This window comes from Pristiophorus japonicus, chromosome 15, assembly GCF_044704955.1.
Source record: "Pristiophorus japonicus isolate sPriJap1 chromosome 15, sPriJap1.hap1, whole genome shotgun sequence".
Classification (NCBI taxonomy): domain Eukaryota; kingdom Metazoa; phylum Chordata; class Chondrichthyes; family Pristiophoridae; genus Pristiophorus; species Pristiophorus japonicus.
The window spans coordinates 138,643,642-138,663,510 of NC_091991.1; the positions used below are offsets into that span (position 1 = coordinate 138,643,642).

At 40.9% G+C, this 19,869-nt stretch overlaps 1 protein-coding gene across 1 annotated transcript; it reads left to right on the forward strand.

The window, feature by feature from the left end:
* The first annotated feature begins 75 nt into the window (after positions 1–75).
* On the forward strand, positions 76–19,545 carry LOC139281071 (small ubiquitin-related modifier 3-like). The gene is made up of 4 exons (XM_070900983.1): positions 76–245; positions 5,319–5,462; positions 15,348–15,419; positions 17,876–19,545. Exons 1-4 carry the CDS (start codon positions 222–224, stop codon positions 17,936–17,938), a joined length of 303 nt encoding a protein of 100 aa, XP_070757084.1. The 5' UTR covers positions 76–221; the 3' UTR covers positions 17,939–19,545.
* The last annotated feature ends 324 nt before the right edge of the window (positions 19,546–19,869 follow it).

Below are 19,869 nucleotides of genomic sequence, written 5' to 3' on the forward strand. Positions count from 1 at the left end.
AAGGGCGAGAGGGAGGTGGGGCCTGCAAGAATGTTGCGACACGCACCACGTGATCCTTTATGGGTTTTCGAGCACGTGAGCGGGCGGGCGACCAATGGGCGAGCGGGCTGGGACTGAGCGCGCGCGGCGACACGAGGAGGCCGCGAGACGGAGACAAGGAGCGGAAGCGAGTCGCGAGCCCGCCAGAAAACTCTCGAGAGCCTGAGACCGCAGCCCGTGAAATGGCGGAGGATAAAGCCAAGGGGGTGAGGGCTGGAGCGGCATCGGCGCCGTGTGTGGGGCGGGAAGCAAAGGGGAGGCCGCTGGTCGGCGGCAACAAGGCGGGGAATAGCCGGCGTCCGGACGGCTGAGGCCTGGGAATTGGGTGATGTCGGCCGTGCTGACGGCGGGCCTCGTTAGCTCGGCCCGTGTTTACTAAGGGGTAGGAGGAAGCAATGGGCGGCCCGGGGGAGGTGGGGTAAAGGCCCCTTAGGCCGGGTCAGGCCTATCGTGCAAATCCGAGGCCTGCACAGGGGAGGGAGCAGGCGGATCCGGTGCCTGGTGTTCCCCACCCCGCGGACCCTTTTGTTGGGGAAGGCGAGGAGGGCCCTTCCGCCTGCTCCAGTCGGGAATCGGGGTCCCGCCGCATTTGGCAGTCTTTTGATTGTGCGGAGAAGGCCCAAACTGCGCGGCTGGATCCGCAGGCTGAGGTTGCACTCACTTCCGGCTGCCAGTGCCCTCTTGGTAGCGGCGTTGAGCCTATAACCGTGCGAACAGACCGGAACACATCGATTGCAGCAGCATCTTTACCGCAAACCCGACATCACACGGTCATTATGTTTCTGCGATCTTCTTTCTATCGATAATTTTATTCCCATGTTTCAATGTCGACAGTTAGAATTCACTTCGATACAGGCATCAATTCAGAAAACGATGCTGATAACTGCTTGGAAGCGGTTGTTCACTCCCGACGTAATTTTAATTCAATTCAAACTAGTTGTGGCTGGAAGCAGTGGTTGCTCTATCTAGAAACTTTTAGTATTCAAAAGAACTTACAATTTAATTCTTCCTTGTCGAAGCCCAATTTTAAGTCTTCCAAAAACTTGACAAAGTCTAAAGAACGTGTGCGTGTGTATGAAGCTACATTCCAGACTCTGGCCTCTTGGAAGAATAAACTGCCTTAATATATTATGTAAAATATGAATTATAAATTGCTGCAGTATTTAAATTCTCTTACATAGACAACACAACTTTTTGTATGAGTGGTGTGTGCATGTATGTAATTCTGCAGTAGTTATCTTTTTTTTGCTTATATTTAGAACAGTTTTGTGATATAGAAGACCTAGTGTAAAGGTTTTTGAATGGGAGCCTTTTCACCTGGATGAAATGACATTTATACATCAATTTATCTTGAAAGGATTGTCCATAATGTACTTTCTGGACTTGTGTGTCATGCTCATCTTGTATTTGTAATGTTTTCACATTCTTTGTGATCGACATTTCATTTACTGTGTTTAGCTTGCGCTAAACAATTAATGTTATCTTGGGGGAAATTATACAAATGAAGCAATCCAGATTCCCCTCTTGCCTCAAAGAATGTGGCTTCAACACAGCTTATGCTGGACATGTAACTTGTATCATAAACATCTACCAAAAGTGTAGTGCAGCTGACTACTTGATGTATTGCCTCATACCAAAGCTCAGTAATCTTGTCCTGCACTGCTATTCTTCCTAATCATCTTCATCTTGATGGTTGTTGGAGCATAAACCATTGAAATCTGCTTCACTGTCATCCTCGACTCTGGGGGACTGCCTAAGAAGGAGGACCTACCTTATAGTCCACAAGTGTGAATTTTCAGTTTCTCTGATCATCCATCGGTCTTGCTGACTTCTAACATTTTGTGGTTATTAAACTGATCCTTTAAATGCCATTGTATCAGTTTGGACCAGATTCAAAACCTTGTTCTATTAAAAAGCACTACAATCCTAATATTTCCTTCCATGACTGGTGTCCACTGCAGGTTATACAACCAACAACTTGTATTTATATAGCACCTTTATCATAGTAAAATATCCCAAGGCACTTTACAGGAGCGTTCTAAAACAGAATTTGACACCTAGCCACATAAGGAGAAATTGGGGCAGATGACCAAAAGCTTGGTTAAAGAGGCACATTTTAAGGTGTATCTTGAAGGAGTAAAGAGGTGGAGAGGTTTAGGGAGGGAATTCCAGAGCTTGGGGTTTAGGCAGCTAAAGGCATAGCCACCAAGGCTTGAGCGATTAAAATCGGGGATGCACAAAAGGCCAGGATTGGAGGAGTACAGATATCTCCGGGGGGGATGCTGGATGAGATTAGGGACGGTCAAGGCCATGGAAGGATTTGAAGACAAGGATGAGAATCTTTAAACTGAGATGTTGCTTAACTGGGAGCCAATGTCGGTCAGCGAGCACGGGTAATGGGCGCATGAGATTTGGTGCCAGTTTGGACACGGGCAACAGAATTTTGGATGACCAAGTTTACAGAGGGTAGAATGCAGGAGGCTGGCCAGGAGTGTGTTGGAATAATCAAGTGTCTTCTAAATACCAATAATATTGGCATTTAATTGGTCAAGTTATTGCTGGTCTTTTGTTGCTTTATTAAAACATATTAGCTTGGTTAGACCATATATATGTTATATTAGTGGTGCCCTTAAAGGGGCACTTGTGTTATTTCTTGTTAGGTGACACTGGGGCCACAGTGTTGTCCTTGTCGGTCTAGTCAAAATAGGCATTTGTGCTATTTTGTGTTCCATTGGGAATGGGAAATGTTTTCACTTGCATGAGTAATGATATCAAGTTCTGTTTAACAGTATGCAGGCAAGTGGAGGAAAAGGCACTGACTTCTGTCGGGATTTCAAATTAAAGCTGCCTGGCAGCAAATAATTATGATTGCCTTTCATGTGTACTTGGCGTAATTGCTGCCAAAAGGAGCAGTTAATTTGAAGTAATATTCCAAACCTTGTCACAAGCAACTTGCATTTATATATTTTGGGGCAAATAGCCCCAGGATAGCTTTGAAGGGTGATGAGAGAGGCATAGAGGTTTAGGGAGGAACATGCAAAGAGTAGGGCTGAGATAGCTGAAGACTCTTCACTGGTAGTGGAATGTTGAGAGGTGGGGGGGGGCAGCAATGTACACGAAGTCAGTCAGAGGACATGGGGCCTGAGCAGGTTGCAGAGATAGCTTGGGACAAGCCTGGAGGTTTAAGGATGAGGACAAGGATTTTAAATTTGATTAGGTGACAGTGCAAGTTAGCAGTGGATATGGGCAAGTGGGGCTTAGTGTTGGGACAAGAAACAGGCATTGGAGTTTTGGATGGTTTGGAGATGGAGGAATTGAGTCCAGGGATTATGAAAATATGGGTGGGGGGTAAGACACAAGCAGGCAAAGTTGCAAAGGTGAAATGATGAGTTTGATGAAATAAGCAGGCTTGGTGACAGATAAAATGTATTGCTGTAACTAACAAAGTAAAGCAACAGAAGACCAGCAATGAATGAGTAATGAAATAAAAAAATAAAATGCTGATGCATTCAATGCGCCAAGCAGCATCCACGATATTTTGCTTTTGAATGAGAACTGGAGTTTTGTATTCCGTTCTTCTAGATTCTGCAGGTTTAGACTTTTATCCATCATTGACACTTCAGTGCACCCTGTGTGGATCTTCAGAAGAGTAAAGGGTTTTGACAAATCTGCATCTTCGTTTATCTCTGTCCACTCGTGCAGCAATATGGATTCACAAGTCCCATTGATTTTGATACATTTGTCACATGAGGTCTTCTGCTCTGTTACTGCTGGTGTCCTCCAAGGATTTATCCTTGGCCCCCTTCTATTTCTACATGCTGCCCCTTGGCAACCTCATGAAAGCGTCAGGTTCCACATGTTTGCCAACGACACCCAGTTCTACTACTCACCACCACTTCTCTCGATCCTTCCACTGTCACTAAATTGTCAGACTGCTTGTCTGACATCCAGTACTGGATGAGCATAAATTTCCTCCAACTGAATATTGGGAAGATCGAGACCATTGCCTTTGGTCCCCACTACAAACTCTGTTCCCTAGTTACCGACTCCATTCCTCTCCCTGGCTAAATCAGACTGTTCGCAGCCTTGGTGTCGTATTTTCCCCCAGGATGAGCTTCCAATCACTTATCGGTGCCATCACTAAGACCGCCTATTCCCACCTCTGCAACATCACCCGACTTCGCCCCTGTGCCCTCATCCGTGCCTTTGTTACCTCTAGACTTGACTATTCCAACGCACTCCTGCCCCCCCTATAAACTTCAGCTTATCCAAAACTGCTGCCCATATCCTAGCTCGCATCAAGTCCCGTTCAACCATCACCCTGTGCTCGCTGACCTACGTTGGCTCCAAATTTAAGCACTATTCCGATTTTAAAATTCTCATCCTTGTTTTCAGATACCGCCACGGTCTAGCCTTTCCTATCTTTTTACCCTCCGACCTACAACTTGGACGTCTGCACTCCTCCAGGTCTTCCTTCTTGTGCACCCCCTATTTTAATCGCTAAACACTGTCGGCTGTACATTCAGCTGCTGAGGCCTTAGGCTCTGGAATTCCCTCCCTAAACAACTCTGCCTGTATTTCCTCCTTTAAAGCCAATCTCTTTGACCAAGCTTTTGTTCATCAGCCCTAATAACCCCTTATGTGGCTCGGTGTCAATCATTGAAGAAGCACCTTGGACTGTTTTACTTCGTTAAAGGTGCTATATAAATTCAAGTTCTGTGTGAGTTCAAGCAGTTGGAAGTTTTTAGAATTTTTAACGGTGGCAGGGAACATAGGAAATTTATGGTGTTTTCTTAATTGGGAGCAACTATATGAAAATGGATCAATTGCCCACTGAATTATGTGCAAAATGAAATTGGCTTTTTCTGGAGAGACCTGGATAGTGTTGTGTTTTTCCTGCTCCAAACATCTACCTTTTTACAAGAACTAATATACCATGATTGAGTTGCTTTCTGAACTTCACTCGCCTTGTGACTAGGCAAACCTGTATGGCACTGGTATGGTGCAGGATCCAATTTTATTTTGGTTTGCAGATTTGCTAAAGTTGGATAGTGGCTATCTGGCAGGAACAAAAACAATTGGAAGAAGATATTTAATGCAATACATATAACTTGCATTTACAACAGGAGCTTGTCCAAAGACCAGTGTACAGTTCTGTCATTCTTTTGGTTGAAAGCTTGGGTTTCCTGATTAATTGAAACAGCCCTATTTGAACAGTGTGGCTTGCCTCTCATAGCTCTGGATATTGACTATAAACGTGTTCTTCACCCTGACTTTAGGAAAACGTGAAAAGCGAAGGGAATGACCACAGGAATGACCATATTAACCTGAAGGTGGCTGGACAAGATGGTTCGGTCGTACAGTTCAAGATAAAGAAGCAAACACCGCTGAGCAAACTGATGAAAGCGTACTGTGAGCGACAGGTTAGTCTTAATATGATGCAATGTGTGAGTGTAGTCAGTAAATCTTTGGAACCTTCTGCGGTTGTTCCAACAGCCCAGCTAGTGCTAATAGCTTGTCAAGTATTTATCCAAAACAGCAACTTGAAGTATTGTACAGAAATGTTTTCAGTTTCTTGTGCTGTGTCATGCTGTTCCTTTGGTGAGCTGTCCAGCTAATCTTTCAATTTTGTACCGGTTGTTGTGAAACAGACTAAGACCAACGTGATGTTGTTTTTCCACCTCCTTTCTCTCTCCCCTACCGCCCTGGGGTGGATGCTTGATCTCCACTCTGCTCATCAACTTCAGAGCTAGCAATGAGGATCGTCCAAGGCGTCTGTTCATTTGTACCATATTGTAGCACCAAAAAAAATTAGTTGAGATACATGTATATTATACACGCACGCACATGTATATTTTATCTAAATTATATATTTTATGATGTAAGTGTATAAAACGCATCATTGAGATATATATATATGATAAAACGCATCATTGAGATATATATGATAAAACGCATCATTTAGAGATGCATAGAAAAAAGAAAGATAAAACGCATCATTTAAAGATATATATATATAAAAGAAATATAAAATGCGTCATTTAGAGAGATATATAAAAGAAATATAAAATGCGTCATTTAGAGAGATATAAAGAAATATAAAATGATTCATTTCGAGAGATATATAAAAGAAATATAAAAGGCATCATTTAGAGATATATATATATATATATATATAAAAAATATATAACGCATCATTGAGAAAATTGTGTGTATATACGCGTAAGTTAAATATATGTAAAACCTATACAAAGCATAATTTTAATATATATATATATATAACACAATATATACTTATAAAACATAATTAATATATATATATTTATTTATTTAGATTTATAGATATAGTTTGCTAGTGACCTGCTAGAAATTGGTAGAAGTGTTTAATGTAAATAGTGGTGGACTTCTATTTGGAAGGGGAGAGGACCGTCTCTGTTTTCATTTTGAACTTCAATGTAAATTAATCTTCCATTAAAATATTGTTTAAAACACGCACAATTGTTAATGTTGATTTAGGCTGCCACAGAAACGACTTAGTTTTTCCGGTTTCTTCATTATTGGCTTCAGTGTTTTGTAGGTATTCCCTAGCTCCCTTGGTCCCAGAATGTTTTCACTTACCCAGATATCTAAGTAAATTTATATGGTGACAGAGTAATAATACTACACTAGATTATGACCATGGCTTCAACTGCCAAACAAACTTAAACCGCATTAGAATAAGTAATTTAATAATAGCAGTAAGTGAATATTTATACGGTAGTTATTAAGTTTAGCTAGTTCATCAAGTCGTAAAAGAAAACATGACTGTTGTGCTGAACTATGAAAGGGCATTGTCCTAGCTGAGGTCTGATAAATGCATATATGATGTAAGTGTGTATAACCGGGCTGTCACTCTGTGTATGAATATAACCTGATTTTCACTTTGTTGTATCTCAGCAGTAAATTTAGAGAGATCCCAAAAATTGCAGGGAGCAGATTGAGGAAAATAGAAAAAGTGGTAGAGGACATGTTAAATTGTATGACCGTCACAATGTCCGTAGTGTAACAATAAGGTTCACAGCAATAAGATGAATCCCATGTTTATAGACTGCAGAAGCTAAGCATATTAGCAGTATCATCAGGGCAAATAATTGAGGTTAAAAGTTAAATTTCAATTTTGATATTCAATAATGTAAACTTATTAACTTTGCTGCTCAACTCTTTTTCAAATATAGCTGGCCATCTTTACCTCGCATTACTCGGGCCCCGCCCAGGGAACGTGATGTGGTCACCAGCGCTGTTGTTCAGTCGCACGCTCCAAACGGCCGAGGGCCCAGGCGCAGCATGGGCCAGCCCACATTGCGATGTGTGTGCACTAGATCCATGCAGCAGAATAGGTCTCCAGTCGTCCTGGTTAACCCTTGCCACTGGATAAAGGCCTAGCTCTGTCAAGCATGTGTGGTGGCTGGTGTGCAACAGTCACCACACGTTTATAAAAAAAAAAAATTTTTAAATCCAAGCGCAGGCATCTTCCACCCCCTCAATTGGAGTTCAGGACTGGAACAGCTGGTTCGTCATTGAAACATTTGTGAACTCGTGTGGAAGCAAGTCATCCTCGTTTGAGGGACCGCCTATGATAATGATATCAGAAATTGAACTTTTGGTTCACTGTGCTTGTAAGGCTCCAGGCCACACTCGATGGTGCATTTACCTACTGAAATACTGGTGTGTTTCACCAAATGCCCTCTTTTTTTTTTTGATTGTGCTTTGAATTCTTTTTGAAAAGCTCCTATTTGTCAGTCTGACGGGATCTACAATGTTAAGTAAAGAGTACAGGCCATCAATGAAGAGTACTTTGTTGGTCTATGTGGGTAGGTTGATAAATGAGCTTGTCTGCAGCTAGATAGAGACCCAAACTAATTGTCCACCAGTAGCATAACTACATTCAGTGTTACATGCCCTCTCCCAGGAGAAGCCTTGGTGCCTTTGGCACTGGCTTTGCTTTGTTTACTCTTAACTGTGTTGCTTCTGGCACTCTTACCATCAAAGCTGATCTTTTTAAAGTAAATGAGGTATAAACTGCTCTTTATTTTGGCCCTACAGTGTACCTCAATCCTAACTTCACTTTAGAGTGCATTCTACTAAATTAGTAGATATTTCTGCTGAAGGAATGAAAACCAGATTAAGCCACATGTAAGATTTAATTGTTTTTGTTTGAGGAACACGAGGAGAAAACTCCTTAAGAATGCTATAGGATCTTTAACGTCCATGTTCAAATCCTGGAGTAGTTTTGAACCTAGAACCTTCTGACTAGTGGTGAAAGCTACTAGTTGAACCAAGCGAACACCTGTGCTTGAATGCTTTAAGCATTCAAAATAGGTGCTTGAGTTGGAATGTTACATGTATTACTAAAACAGTTCACTTCAAAAGATGGGTGTGAACATAAGAATTAGGAGTAGGAATGACCATTCGTCCCCTCAAACCTGCTCTGCCATTCAATAAGATCGTGGCTGATCTACCTCAACTCCACTATCCCCATATTCCTTGATTCCCTTAATATTCAAAAAATTGTGTGCATTCACTATTATAAAATACAGCAATGATAGCAAAGGAGGAGGACTTAAAATGTTAATTTGGATGTAAAGAGGGCTGAATTGATACCCTGGGACCTAGAATTGAACTGTAGAGCAAGTGTAGGAGAGGGTTAATGGCGATCTATTATAAGCCACCAGGGTTCAGTAAAGGAGATATAATTAAATAAGAGGAGCAGATACTAACAGTGGTGAGAGAAACCTGGGTGACTTCAATTAACCCAACATAAACTGTGAATACTCAAAAGCAATTTTTAAACATAGTATGTGATTGCTTTTCTGATCACACATGGGGTCTAGGTAAAATATATCTTGACCTGATTCTTCTTAACATTCATAATTTGGATAGATAGGAATTAGTGGCCATAGCATCATTCCATTTCAGATAATCAGGAAATCAGTAATGGCAGTTACTGACAAAAGTATGACGGGCAAGTTATAAAGGAATGGGGAAGACATTAACTGGAACTATTCCTGACGATTACTCCGTTTAAGATAAATGGAATGCTTTTAAAATAATATTGAACATGCTGGATAAATGAGAAACTAGTGCAGTAAACATTATTAAAATGAATGAAAGGCAATTCAAATTAGAAAAAACACTAGGAAGAGAGAAAGGGCTGAACATTAGATGATGTACATAAGAATTAGGAACAGGAGTAGGCCATCTAGCCCCTCGAGCCTGCTCCGCCATTCAAAAAGATCATGGCTGATCTGGCCGTGGACTCAGCTCCACTTACCCGCCCGCTCCCCATAACCTTTAATTCCCTTATTGGTTAAAAATCTATCTCTGTGATTTGAATACATTCAATGAGCTAGCCTCAACTGCTTCCTTAGGCTTCCACAGATTCACAACCCTCTGGGAGAAGAAATTCCTTCTCAACTTGGTTTTAAATTGGCTCCCCCGTATTTTGAGGCTGTGTCCCCTAGTTCTAGCCTCCCCGACCAGTGGAAACAACCTCTCTGCCTCTATCTTGTCTATCCCTTTCATTATTTTAAATGTTTCTATAAGATCACCCCTCATCCTTCTGAACTCCAACGAGTAAAGACCCAGTCTACTCCATCTATCATCATAAGGTAACCCCCTCATCTCCGGAATCAGCCTAGTGAATCGTCTCTACCCCCTCCAAAGCTAGTATATCCTTCATTAAGTAAGGTGACCAAAACTGCACGCAGTACTCCAGGTGCGGCCTTACCAATACCTTATACAGTTGCATCAGGACCTCCCTGCTTTTGTACTCCATCCCTCTCGCAATGAAGGCCATCATTCCATTCGCCTTCCTGATTACCTGCTGCACCTGCAAACTAACTTTTTGGGACATATTATATGTATAGGACATAGAATATGTAGCTTGAGGTGCAAAGTGGCTCTGAAGATGAGCATTGCTATCAAAGCCATACAATAATAAAGGAATCTTCCAGTACCATACTTGGAGGATCAGAGAAAATTGGAAGAGCAAAGACTCAAAATACAAAATACTCCAGAAAATACTTCGTAACAAGGGTGAGAAATTACTGTTTCCATTTTTTACAGTGCATCACATATCTTAACATAAGAAATAGGAGCAGGAGTAGGCCATTTGGCCCCTCGAGCCTGCTCCGCCATTCAGTAAGATCATGGCTGATCTGATCATGGACTCAGCTCCACTTCTCTGCCTGCTCCCCATTACCTTTTACTCTCATCGCTCAAAAATCTGTCTATCTCTGCCTTTGAATATATTCAATGGCCAATCTCCACAGCTCTCTGGGGCAGAGAATTCCATAGATTAACAACCCTCAGAGAAGAAATTCCTCCTCTTAGTTTTAAATGGGCAGCCCCTTATTCTGAGACTATGCCCCCTAGTTTTAGTTTCCCCTGTGAGTGGAAATATCCTCTCGTCATCCACCTTGTCGAGCCCCTCATTATCTTACATTTCAATAAGATCACCTCTCATTCTTCTGAACTCCAATGAGTATAGGCTCAACCTATCTTCATAAGTCAACCCTCATCTCCAGAATCAACCTAGTGAACCTTCTCTGAACAGCCTCCAATGCAAGTATATCCTTCCTTAAATACAGAGACCAAAACTGTGCAGTTTCCAGGTGTGGCCTCACCAATACCCTGTACAGTTGTAGCAGGATTTCTCTGCTTTTATACTCTATCCCCCTTGCAATGAATACCAACATTCCATTTGCCTTCCTGATTACTTGCTGTACCTACACACTAACTTTTTGTGTTTCATGCACAAGGACCCCAAGGCCTCTGTACTGCAGCACTTTGCAATTTTTCTCCATTTAAATTATAATTTGCTTTTCTATTATTTCTGCCAAAGTAGATAATCTCACATTTTCCCACATTATACTTCATCTGCCAATTTTGCCCACTCAACCTATCTATATCCCTTTGCAGATTATTTGTGTCCTCACAATTTGCTTTCCCACCCATCTTTGTATCATCAGCAAACTTGGCTACATTACACTTGGTCCCTTCATCCAAATTATTAATATAGATTGTAAATAGTTGAGGACCCAGCACCGATCCCTGCAGCACCCCATTAGTTACTGTTTGCCAACCGGAAAATGACCCATTTATCCCGACTCTCTGTTCTCTGTTAGTTAGCCAATCCTCTATCCATGCTAATATATTACCCCAACCCCATGAGCTTTTATGTGGCACCTTATCGAATGCCTTCTAGAAATCCAAATACACCAGATCCACTGGTTCCCCCTTATCCCACCCTGCTCGTTACATCCTCAAAGAACTCTAGTAAATTTGTCAAACATGATTTCCCTTTCATAAAACCGTGCTGACTCTGCTTGGTTGAATCATGCTTTTCCAAATGTCCCACTGCTGCTTCCTTAATAATGGACTCCAGCATTTTCCCAATTACACCTTAGGCTAACTGGTCTATAGTTTCCTGCTTTTTGTCTGCATCCTTTTTTAAATAGGGGTGTTGGATTTGTGGTTTTCCAATCTGCTGGGACTGCCCCAGAATCCAGGGAATTTTGGTAGAGGATTGAAGTTTATGTGGCCCGTACCAGACAAGTTAAAATCAAGATCAATGCATTCGATGTAATGGTATATACGTTGAGAGATCAAGTGATGTTCTAGGGCCATGGTTATCATTAGAATTAGGAAAAGGAAATGCATACGTTTAAGGGAGATGACTTGGATCCAGGGTATGGCAGGCCTATTAACTTCCATAACAGACAAAGTAATAGAAATAATTCTAACCGATGGGCTGGAAATGGGGAATATAGTTTTAGAAGGGCAGATGGTGCTTGATAAACCTCCAAGGCTTGGACGACATTCGTCTATTTGAATTGGAAAACGGTAGTATAGTGGTTATGTTACTGGACTAGTAATCCAGAGGCCTGGACTAGATCTGGAGAGATATCATCACAGCAGCTGGGAAATTTAAATTCAGTTAATTACATTTTTTAAATCTGGAATTAAAAAAAAAAAGCTAGCATCAGTAATGGTGACCGTGAAACTACCAGATTGCCGTAAAAACCCATCTGTTCACTGATGTCCTTTTAGGGAAGGAAACCTGCTGGCCTTGCCCATTCTGCCCTATTTGTAACTCCAGATCCACAACAATATGGTTAACTCTTAATTGATCTTTGAAATGGACTAGCAAGCCACTCCATTATTAGAAGGCGGCTCACTACCACCTTCTTGAGGGCAATAAATGCTGGCCTTGCCTGCAACGCCCACGTCCTGTAAATGAATTTAAAAAAAAATGAGTTTACTTGTACTGTCCGAGCACTTTTGGTGTGATTAAGCAAAATGCCATAGAAATCTAGGATTGAGTGTGGGACTAGATACATTGGGTAAAGGTTATGGAACAGATTAGTGACGGATGCTTTGTTGAACTGGAGAAGGTATTGAATGGAGTTTCTTCAAGGGTTAGTGGTTGCATATATTTCATTTACATAAATTGTAGTACTTGTATTCTGAAGCAATCAAAATGGGGAGAACAATAAAACCGTATCTATTCAAGTGGTTGAATAGAAGGTAAATTTACCACTTATTAATGCAAAGTGTTAGAAATTAGACAAAATAATGTGACACAAATACAACACTTAACAAAGGGATCTGGGAGGAGTAATGACATGGCAATGTATGAACAGTATAGTGAAACAATTGATATTTGTACTTGGAAAATGCTGGAATATATAGTCAGCAATAGAATGTATGTATTGGTCAGACCACATATTTCATGTTAAGGTGAATACAGTAAATAAGTGTTGGAAAAGATACATACATGTAAAATAAAAATTGAAAGATGATGTAAGCAATATTAATCTGGCAAACACTCCGTATGGATTCAGAAGTGGAAGATTGTGCCTGACTAACCACCTTGACTCTTCTGAGGAAGTGATAACCCAAGTGGATTGTGGAAAACACTATGTTGTACCTAGAATTTCAAAACATGACAATATTCTACATGAAAGGCTTCTATGTGTAAAACTGAGGGTTTAGGAAAGTTTTGGGAATGGATAATAAATTAGCTGACCATTAGAAAGCAAACGGTACTTGTTAGAGGAGACCAAAATGTGGGGGGGGAGGAGTATATTGAGTAGAGTCCTTGAGGGATTGGTGTTACTTCTACTGTTTCTAATTTACATCAATGTCTTAGATTCAGAAACTCAATGCAGATTATAATTAAGAAGGGCAGTGGATTCGGAGGAAGCAACTGAAAAATTGGTGAGTGGTAGGAAAAACCATAGCAGATGAAATTTAATGGGGTAAGTGTAAAGCACTGCACATAGGAAGGACAAATGAACAGGTTGAAGAGATGCCCAGGATAGATCTTTGGGTGACTCCCGAGACATGGAGGACGAAACGGAGGATTATGCCGGAGCTATTCTGGCTTCATTTGGTTGGAATGGACCCATTGGAAAGGAGTCCCAGGGAGTTAGACACACAAGGAGATATTTTGGAATAATAAGATGCCATCATCAACTGTTGAATGTTGCAGAGGGAATAAGGAGGGATAAAGCACTATGATCAATGAGAATGTCATTTATGACTTGTTGGAACTGTTTTGTGTTGGGAGAGATTTTAACAAGGTTACTGGAGTTTGAAGGTGACTATGTTCAAATGCTAGAAACTATTAATAGACAATTAATAACGATGGGGATAGCCCTAATACAGACGTGATTTATCAAAGCTGTAAGTGGTGAATGGTATGTTTTATGCATGTAATGGAGCTTAATATCCAATGCTTGAGTAAAATATTTCTCAGACTAACTTTTCAAAGACAAAATTGCAGAAGGACGCCAACCAAATTTTTTGTCCCTGGAGGAACGTATACTTATGGTCCCAGGCCTAGATGCGCAGTCCAGCGTATGAGTTTACACATCCCAGGAACGCAAGCGTAACCTGGGATCACGTGGGCCTAGACCACCAATGAACAGGAGATTTCTCATTGATAATGGAATCTCCCTTTGTACAAGTTCCCATTATTATCAATGATAATACCCCACAAACACAACACAATAAATTTAAAAAAAAAAAACACCTCACATATTTACAATTCATTGAAATTTAATTAAATTAAATGTTTTAGAATTTTTTAAAACATTTTTTTAAAAAGTTTTAATAGGGTTAAAAATAAACGTACCTTAATGGACAGGCTTTTTAATAGAAAAATTAAATATCACTAATTTTTATGTTTTAAAATTCTTACGCTGGTAAAAGTAGACTATATGCATGCTTTTATCAGGCTTAAGAGTTTGAAGGACATTTGCTGGGCAGGAGTTGGGCAAATAGCCCAAATCTCTGCCCCGCGAATGTCCTCCCAGGGATGCGTGCGATCTGTCGGACGGTTGACATCACAAATGCCAGTTTTCGGCGCGTGCACATATCATACACGCCCGGAGAGGCCACAATTTTCGGACTTATATTAACGGTTTTTATGAATACAAGAATCTGACACATGACGCACCAGTCAGTGATTGTTTTGACCAAGCACAATAGGTGCTAATCTTATGAAAGTTCTGGCACGAGTTATTCATCGTCTGAAGAATGTATTGGAAATTGTGTAAATCAAGAGAATAAATGGGTCTGTTTGTTCATTGCCAAGTTATCCTGCATTACTTTGCACGCAGGTCTGGTTTTAGCTCATAGGAAGCATGGGCTTACCTATGGGAACTAGCTTTTGTATTAAGCACAAGGAATAGTATCTAGAGAAACTCATCATATTAGTTTTTAAAAAGCTGAAATCTCTGAAATGTAACCGTTAAGATGGGAACTACTTGAAGTATAGAAATATTAAATGGCTTTAGATGAGTACATTTTGAATAATTGTTTTAAAATAAGGTAAGATAATAAAAATAGAGGTTATAAAGATAAATTTAGAACCGATACCAGAAGAACTATTTTGCTTAGAATGATCTGAGTACGGTGGTGGAGATGAACTTGAGGGATTCAAAACAGTTGTGAAAGGCTCGGAGAGTTACAAAACTACAGGGACACATTCTTTCATGGGTCAAATGGCCCTTTGCTTTTTTCTGTGAGAACTGCAGCTGCTAAAACTGGCTGTGTCCAAACACAAATCACCAAGACCTTTACAGCCAGCAGAGAGGGGAGAGGTTCATGCCATCAGTCTGGGGTGTATCAGACCTAGGTTACAGAAGTGAAAGGATGATAACTTGTTGCACCACTTGTAGCCACATAAAATATGGATTGGCAAGTGCCAGCCTACTGTAATTTCTCATTCTTATACTAAATATATTTTTCTGCTTGCACAGGGCTTGCAGATCAGACAGATCCGGTTTCGTTTTGATGGGCAGCCGATAAACGAAACTGATACACCGGCTATGGTGAGTAACCTTTCTTGGATTGAAAGTCGCATTGTGCCAGATGGTACAGAATCATTGGAATAGAACATAAGAACATAAGAATTAGGAACAGGAGTAGGCCATCTAGCCCCTCGAGCCTGCTCCGCAATTCAACAAGATCATGGCTGATCTGGCTGTGGACTCAGCTCCACTTACCCGCCCGCTCCCCGTAACCCTCAATTCCCTTATTGGTTAAAAATCTATCTATCTGTGATTTGAATACATTCAATGAACTAGCCTCAACTGCTTCCTTGGGCAGAGAATTCCACAGATTCACAACCCTCTGGGAGAAGCAATTCCTTCTCAACTCTGTTTTAAATTGGCTCCCCCGTATTTTGAGGCTGTGCCCCCTAGTTCTAGTCTCCCCGACCAGTGGAAACAACCTCTCTGTCTCTGTCTTGTCTATCCCTTTCATTATTTTTAATGTTTCTGTAAGATCACCCCTCATCAGTCTGAACTCCGAGTAAAGACCCAGTCTACTCCATCTATCATCATAAGGTAACCCCCTCATCTCCGGAATCAGCCTAGTGAATCGTCTCTGTACCCCCTCCAAAGCTAGTATATCCTTCCTTAAGTAAGGTGACCAAAACGGCACGCAGTACTCCAGGTGCGGCCTCACCAATACCCTATACAGTTGCAGCAGGATCTCCCTGCTTTTGTACTCCATCCCTCTCGCAATGAAGGCCATCATTCCATTCGCCTTCCTGATTACCTGCTGCACCTGCAAACTAACTTTTTGGATCCAAAAAGAGTTTCATGCACAAGAACCCCCAGTTCCCTCTGCACCGCAGCATGTTGTAATTTCTCCCCATTCAAATAATATTCCCTTTTACTGTTTTTTTTTTTTTCCCCAAGGTGGATAACCTCACACTTTCCGACATTGTATTCCATCTGCCAAACCTTAGCCCATTCACTTAACCTATCTAAATCTCTTTGCAGCCTCTCTGTCATCTACACAACCTGCTTTCCCACTAATCTTTGTGTCATCTGCAAATTTTGTTACACTACACTCTGTCCCCTCTTCCAGGTCATCTATGTATATTGTAAACAGTTGTGGTCCCAGCACCGATCCCTGTGGCACACCACTAACCACCGATTTCCAACCCGAAAAGGACTCATTTATCCCGACTCTCTGCTTTCTGTTAGCCAGCCAATTCTCTATCCATGCTAATACATTTCCTCTGACTCCGCGTACCTTTATCTTCTGCAGTAACATTTTGTGTGGCACCTTATCGAATGCCTTTTGGAAATCTAAATACACCACATCCATCGGTACACCTCTATCCACCATGCTCGTTATATCCTCAAAGAATTCCAGTAAATTAGTTAAACATGATTTCCCCTTCATGAATCCATGCTGCGTCTGCTTGATTGCACTATTCCTATCTAGATGTCCCGCTATTTCTTCCTTAATGATAGCTTCAAGCATTTTCCCCACTACAGATGTTAAACTAACCGGCCTATAATTACTTGCCTTTTGTCTGCCCCCTTTTTTAAACAGAGGCGTTACATTAGCTGCTTTCCAATCTGCTGGTACCTCTCCAGAGTCCAGAGAATTTTGGTAGATTATTACAAATGCATCTGCTATAACTTCCGCCATCTCTTTTAATACCCTGGGATGCATTTCATCAGGACCAAGGGACTTGTCTACCTTGAGTCCCATTAGCCTGTCCAGCACTATCCCCCTAGTGATAGTAATTGTCTCAAGGTCCTCCCTTCCCACATTCCCGTGACCAGCAATTTTTAGCATGGTTTTTGTGTCTTCCACTGTGAAGACCGAAGCAAAATAATTGTTTAAGGTCTCAGCCATTTCCACATTTCCCATTATTAAATCCCCCTTCTCATCTTCTAAGGGACCAACATTTACTTTAGTCACACTTTTCGGTTTTATATATCTGTAAAAGCTTTTACTATCTGTTTTTATGTTTTGCGCACGTTTACTTTCGTAATCTTATCTTTCCTTTCTTTATTGCTTTCTTAGTCATTCTTTATATTTGATTCTAAATGTTCAACAATAAACTTAAAATTCTTGCCTGTAGAGAGATCTCAATGTTTTTAGGTTGTCGCACAGGACAGTAATGTGTAGAATGTTGCCGACTGCTGCCTTCTGGTCTGCATTCTCTTCGTCCAGAACCAGTGAAAATTTAAGTCTTCTATGTTGCTCACCAACTTGCACTTTTTTCTCTCACTCTCGCTACCTAAAATAGCATTTGGACATAACATGCGTACAGATAGATGAGATGGTTATACTTTACATGTCAGATGAATATTTTGACACAGGTTTGGGGGGGGGGTGTGGAGAGGGGTATCAATCTTGGCAACAAAAGGCGAGTCGGGTTTTATCAGTGGACATTCGTGTACCAGGTACGGCACTGGAAGATTGGTACATAACTGTAGAAATGTATAGGAAAATAATTTTTTTTTGCCCCCTCTTGCAGTTGGAAATGGAAGACGAAGACACCATTGATGTATTCCAGCAGCAGACGGGAGGAACCTGCTAACCTCATGACAGTAATTTAATGTAAATAACGTTCCACACAATGTACATGTTCTTGCAACACGCTGTATTTTACTCTATTCTGAACAATCTGCAACATTTGGGGCGATCGCTGTTATAAAATTGTTAGAGGAAGGGAGGGTTAAGGAACTGTGACATCTCTGCAATAAATTGCTTAATTTTTTGTGTGCATTGTTTTACTTTCTGGAAACTGGCGATTTTCTTTGTATTTTGGATTAATCCCAATAAAGTTGATCTTGTATGTACAGTGTTTGGTTCATGTGTGTTATGGGTTATGTAACTGAAAAAAACAAAGTAAACTACTGATTGATTTTTATATTGCAATGACCCCTTGCTCGTACAGTTCCAAGGGGCAGTGGTCATCCTCTAGTGCCATGCTCCAAATGGTGTGTGGTGTTGGGCAGTTTTGTTGGGGACAACGCTAATATTCCTGATCCTGTCCTTACTGTGCACATGCATGGCAGGAGCCTCTAGCAGGGATTGGATAGTATGGTGAATAACTTTTTTTTTCCTCCCCTTTTTTTCCCCCTAAGCCAGTGGTACTGAGGGTAGTTGTAGTGCCCCTACTGAGCTTTTTGTGTTCATGAGTTGCATGGGTAAAAGTCATGGAGGCTTAGGAGCAGAGTTTAAATCCTCCAATTATATATCTGTCATAACCGTATTGATACTAGCTGATTTTGGTTTTCTGATTTAGGACTTGTCCACCAGTGAGGCAACATTGCTAAAAATGGCTTTTTCCAAACCTCCAGGCCCACAAAATTCACCAGGACAAATCGGCAAATAAGAATTATATATGGAAATAGGACTGAGTTGCCTGGCCTTCGGAGGGGCAGATTGCCATTACATGTGACCCACAAGCTGTAGTTTGGACAATCCTGAACTAAAGCAGCACAGATTGGGAATCAAACTTATAACTTTCATGGTCTGCATGGGTAAGCTGAACAATTTGGGGAGTCGGGGCACAGGCTTGAAAATCCGAAGCACAAAAGTACACCCTTGTATTTAAAAAAAAAAATGATCCTGAACAAATTAAAGTGTTAAAATGGACCCAGACCGCAATTGCTACATGAACCACTAATAGATATCTTTTTAGAGACCTTTCTAATATAGATAAGGATAGTTTGTAAAGTTTTTTGATATAGAAGTTGTACAATAAAACAAGGAAGCCCAATACTAGTTCAAATTTTGCTTTTGAGCAATGTGTATTTGTTAAAATGTATGCAACCATGTCTGAATGTAATAAAAATTCAAATGTGGGAAACCCAGTGTTAAAAGTTTCAGGTGTGCCTTGGATATTCTCGAGTACAGTGGTGCTGGCCACTTCCAGAAGCGGTTTGAGCTCAGGGAAGAGACGAAAGCAAACTGTCACAGGCCAGTCAATAGTCTGGTGCCTACAGAAGTAGACTGCACGCCCAAAGAAACTTGGATATGGTGATTGTAGGTTGTGAATATTTGTTTGAAATCTGAGATGAGATAAAGAATTGCTTAATGTTCCCTGTGATCCTGACTAATGAGGTTAGGATCAGACAATAGACACATTGTATCAGTTTGAAATAAACAAGCTCATCTGGCTTTAATACATACCTTCAATTCCTGTAGCCTGTGGCTGTTTTTTTAAAAACCTGTGCAAATTTACTTTGTTTCAAAACATAACACTTTTAACACAATTCCCAAATCCTTTCCACAAGGAAAAACTGATCAAAAATCCTTAAATAGGTTAAGATAAATGCAAATGCTATTTTGTTTTTGTGTGTGTGTGTGTGTGTGTGTGTGTGTTTGCTGTTGCATTTGCCTAGTGACTACACTTCAAAAAAACAATCCATTGTTTGTGAAGTGCTTTTGAATATCCTGATGTGGAAGGTGTTATAAAAATGTAAGTTTTCTCATTCCTTTGGCTGTCCTACTCAAGCAAGG

What these genes read in the sequence shown, in the direction of transcription:
- LOC139281071 (XM_070900983.1), top strand. Translation starts at nt 222, where the DNA reads ATGGCGGAGGATAAAGCCAAGGGG. An exon ending in AAGCGTACTGTGAGCGACAG is followed by an intron (nt 5,463 to 15,347) that starts GTTAGTCTTAAT and finishes CTGCTTGCACAG; the next exon opens with GGCTTGCAGATCAGACAGAT. An exon ending in AAACTGATACACCGGCTATG is followed by an intron (nt 15,420 to 17,875) that starts GTGAGTAACCTT and finishes CCCCTCTTGCAG; the next exon opens with TTGGAAATGGAAGACGAAGA.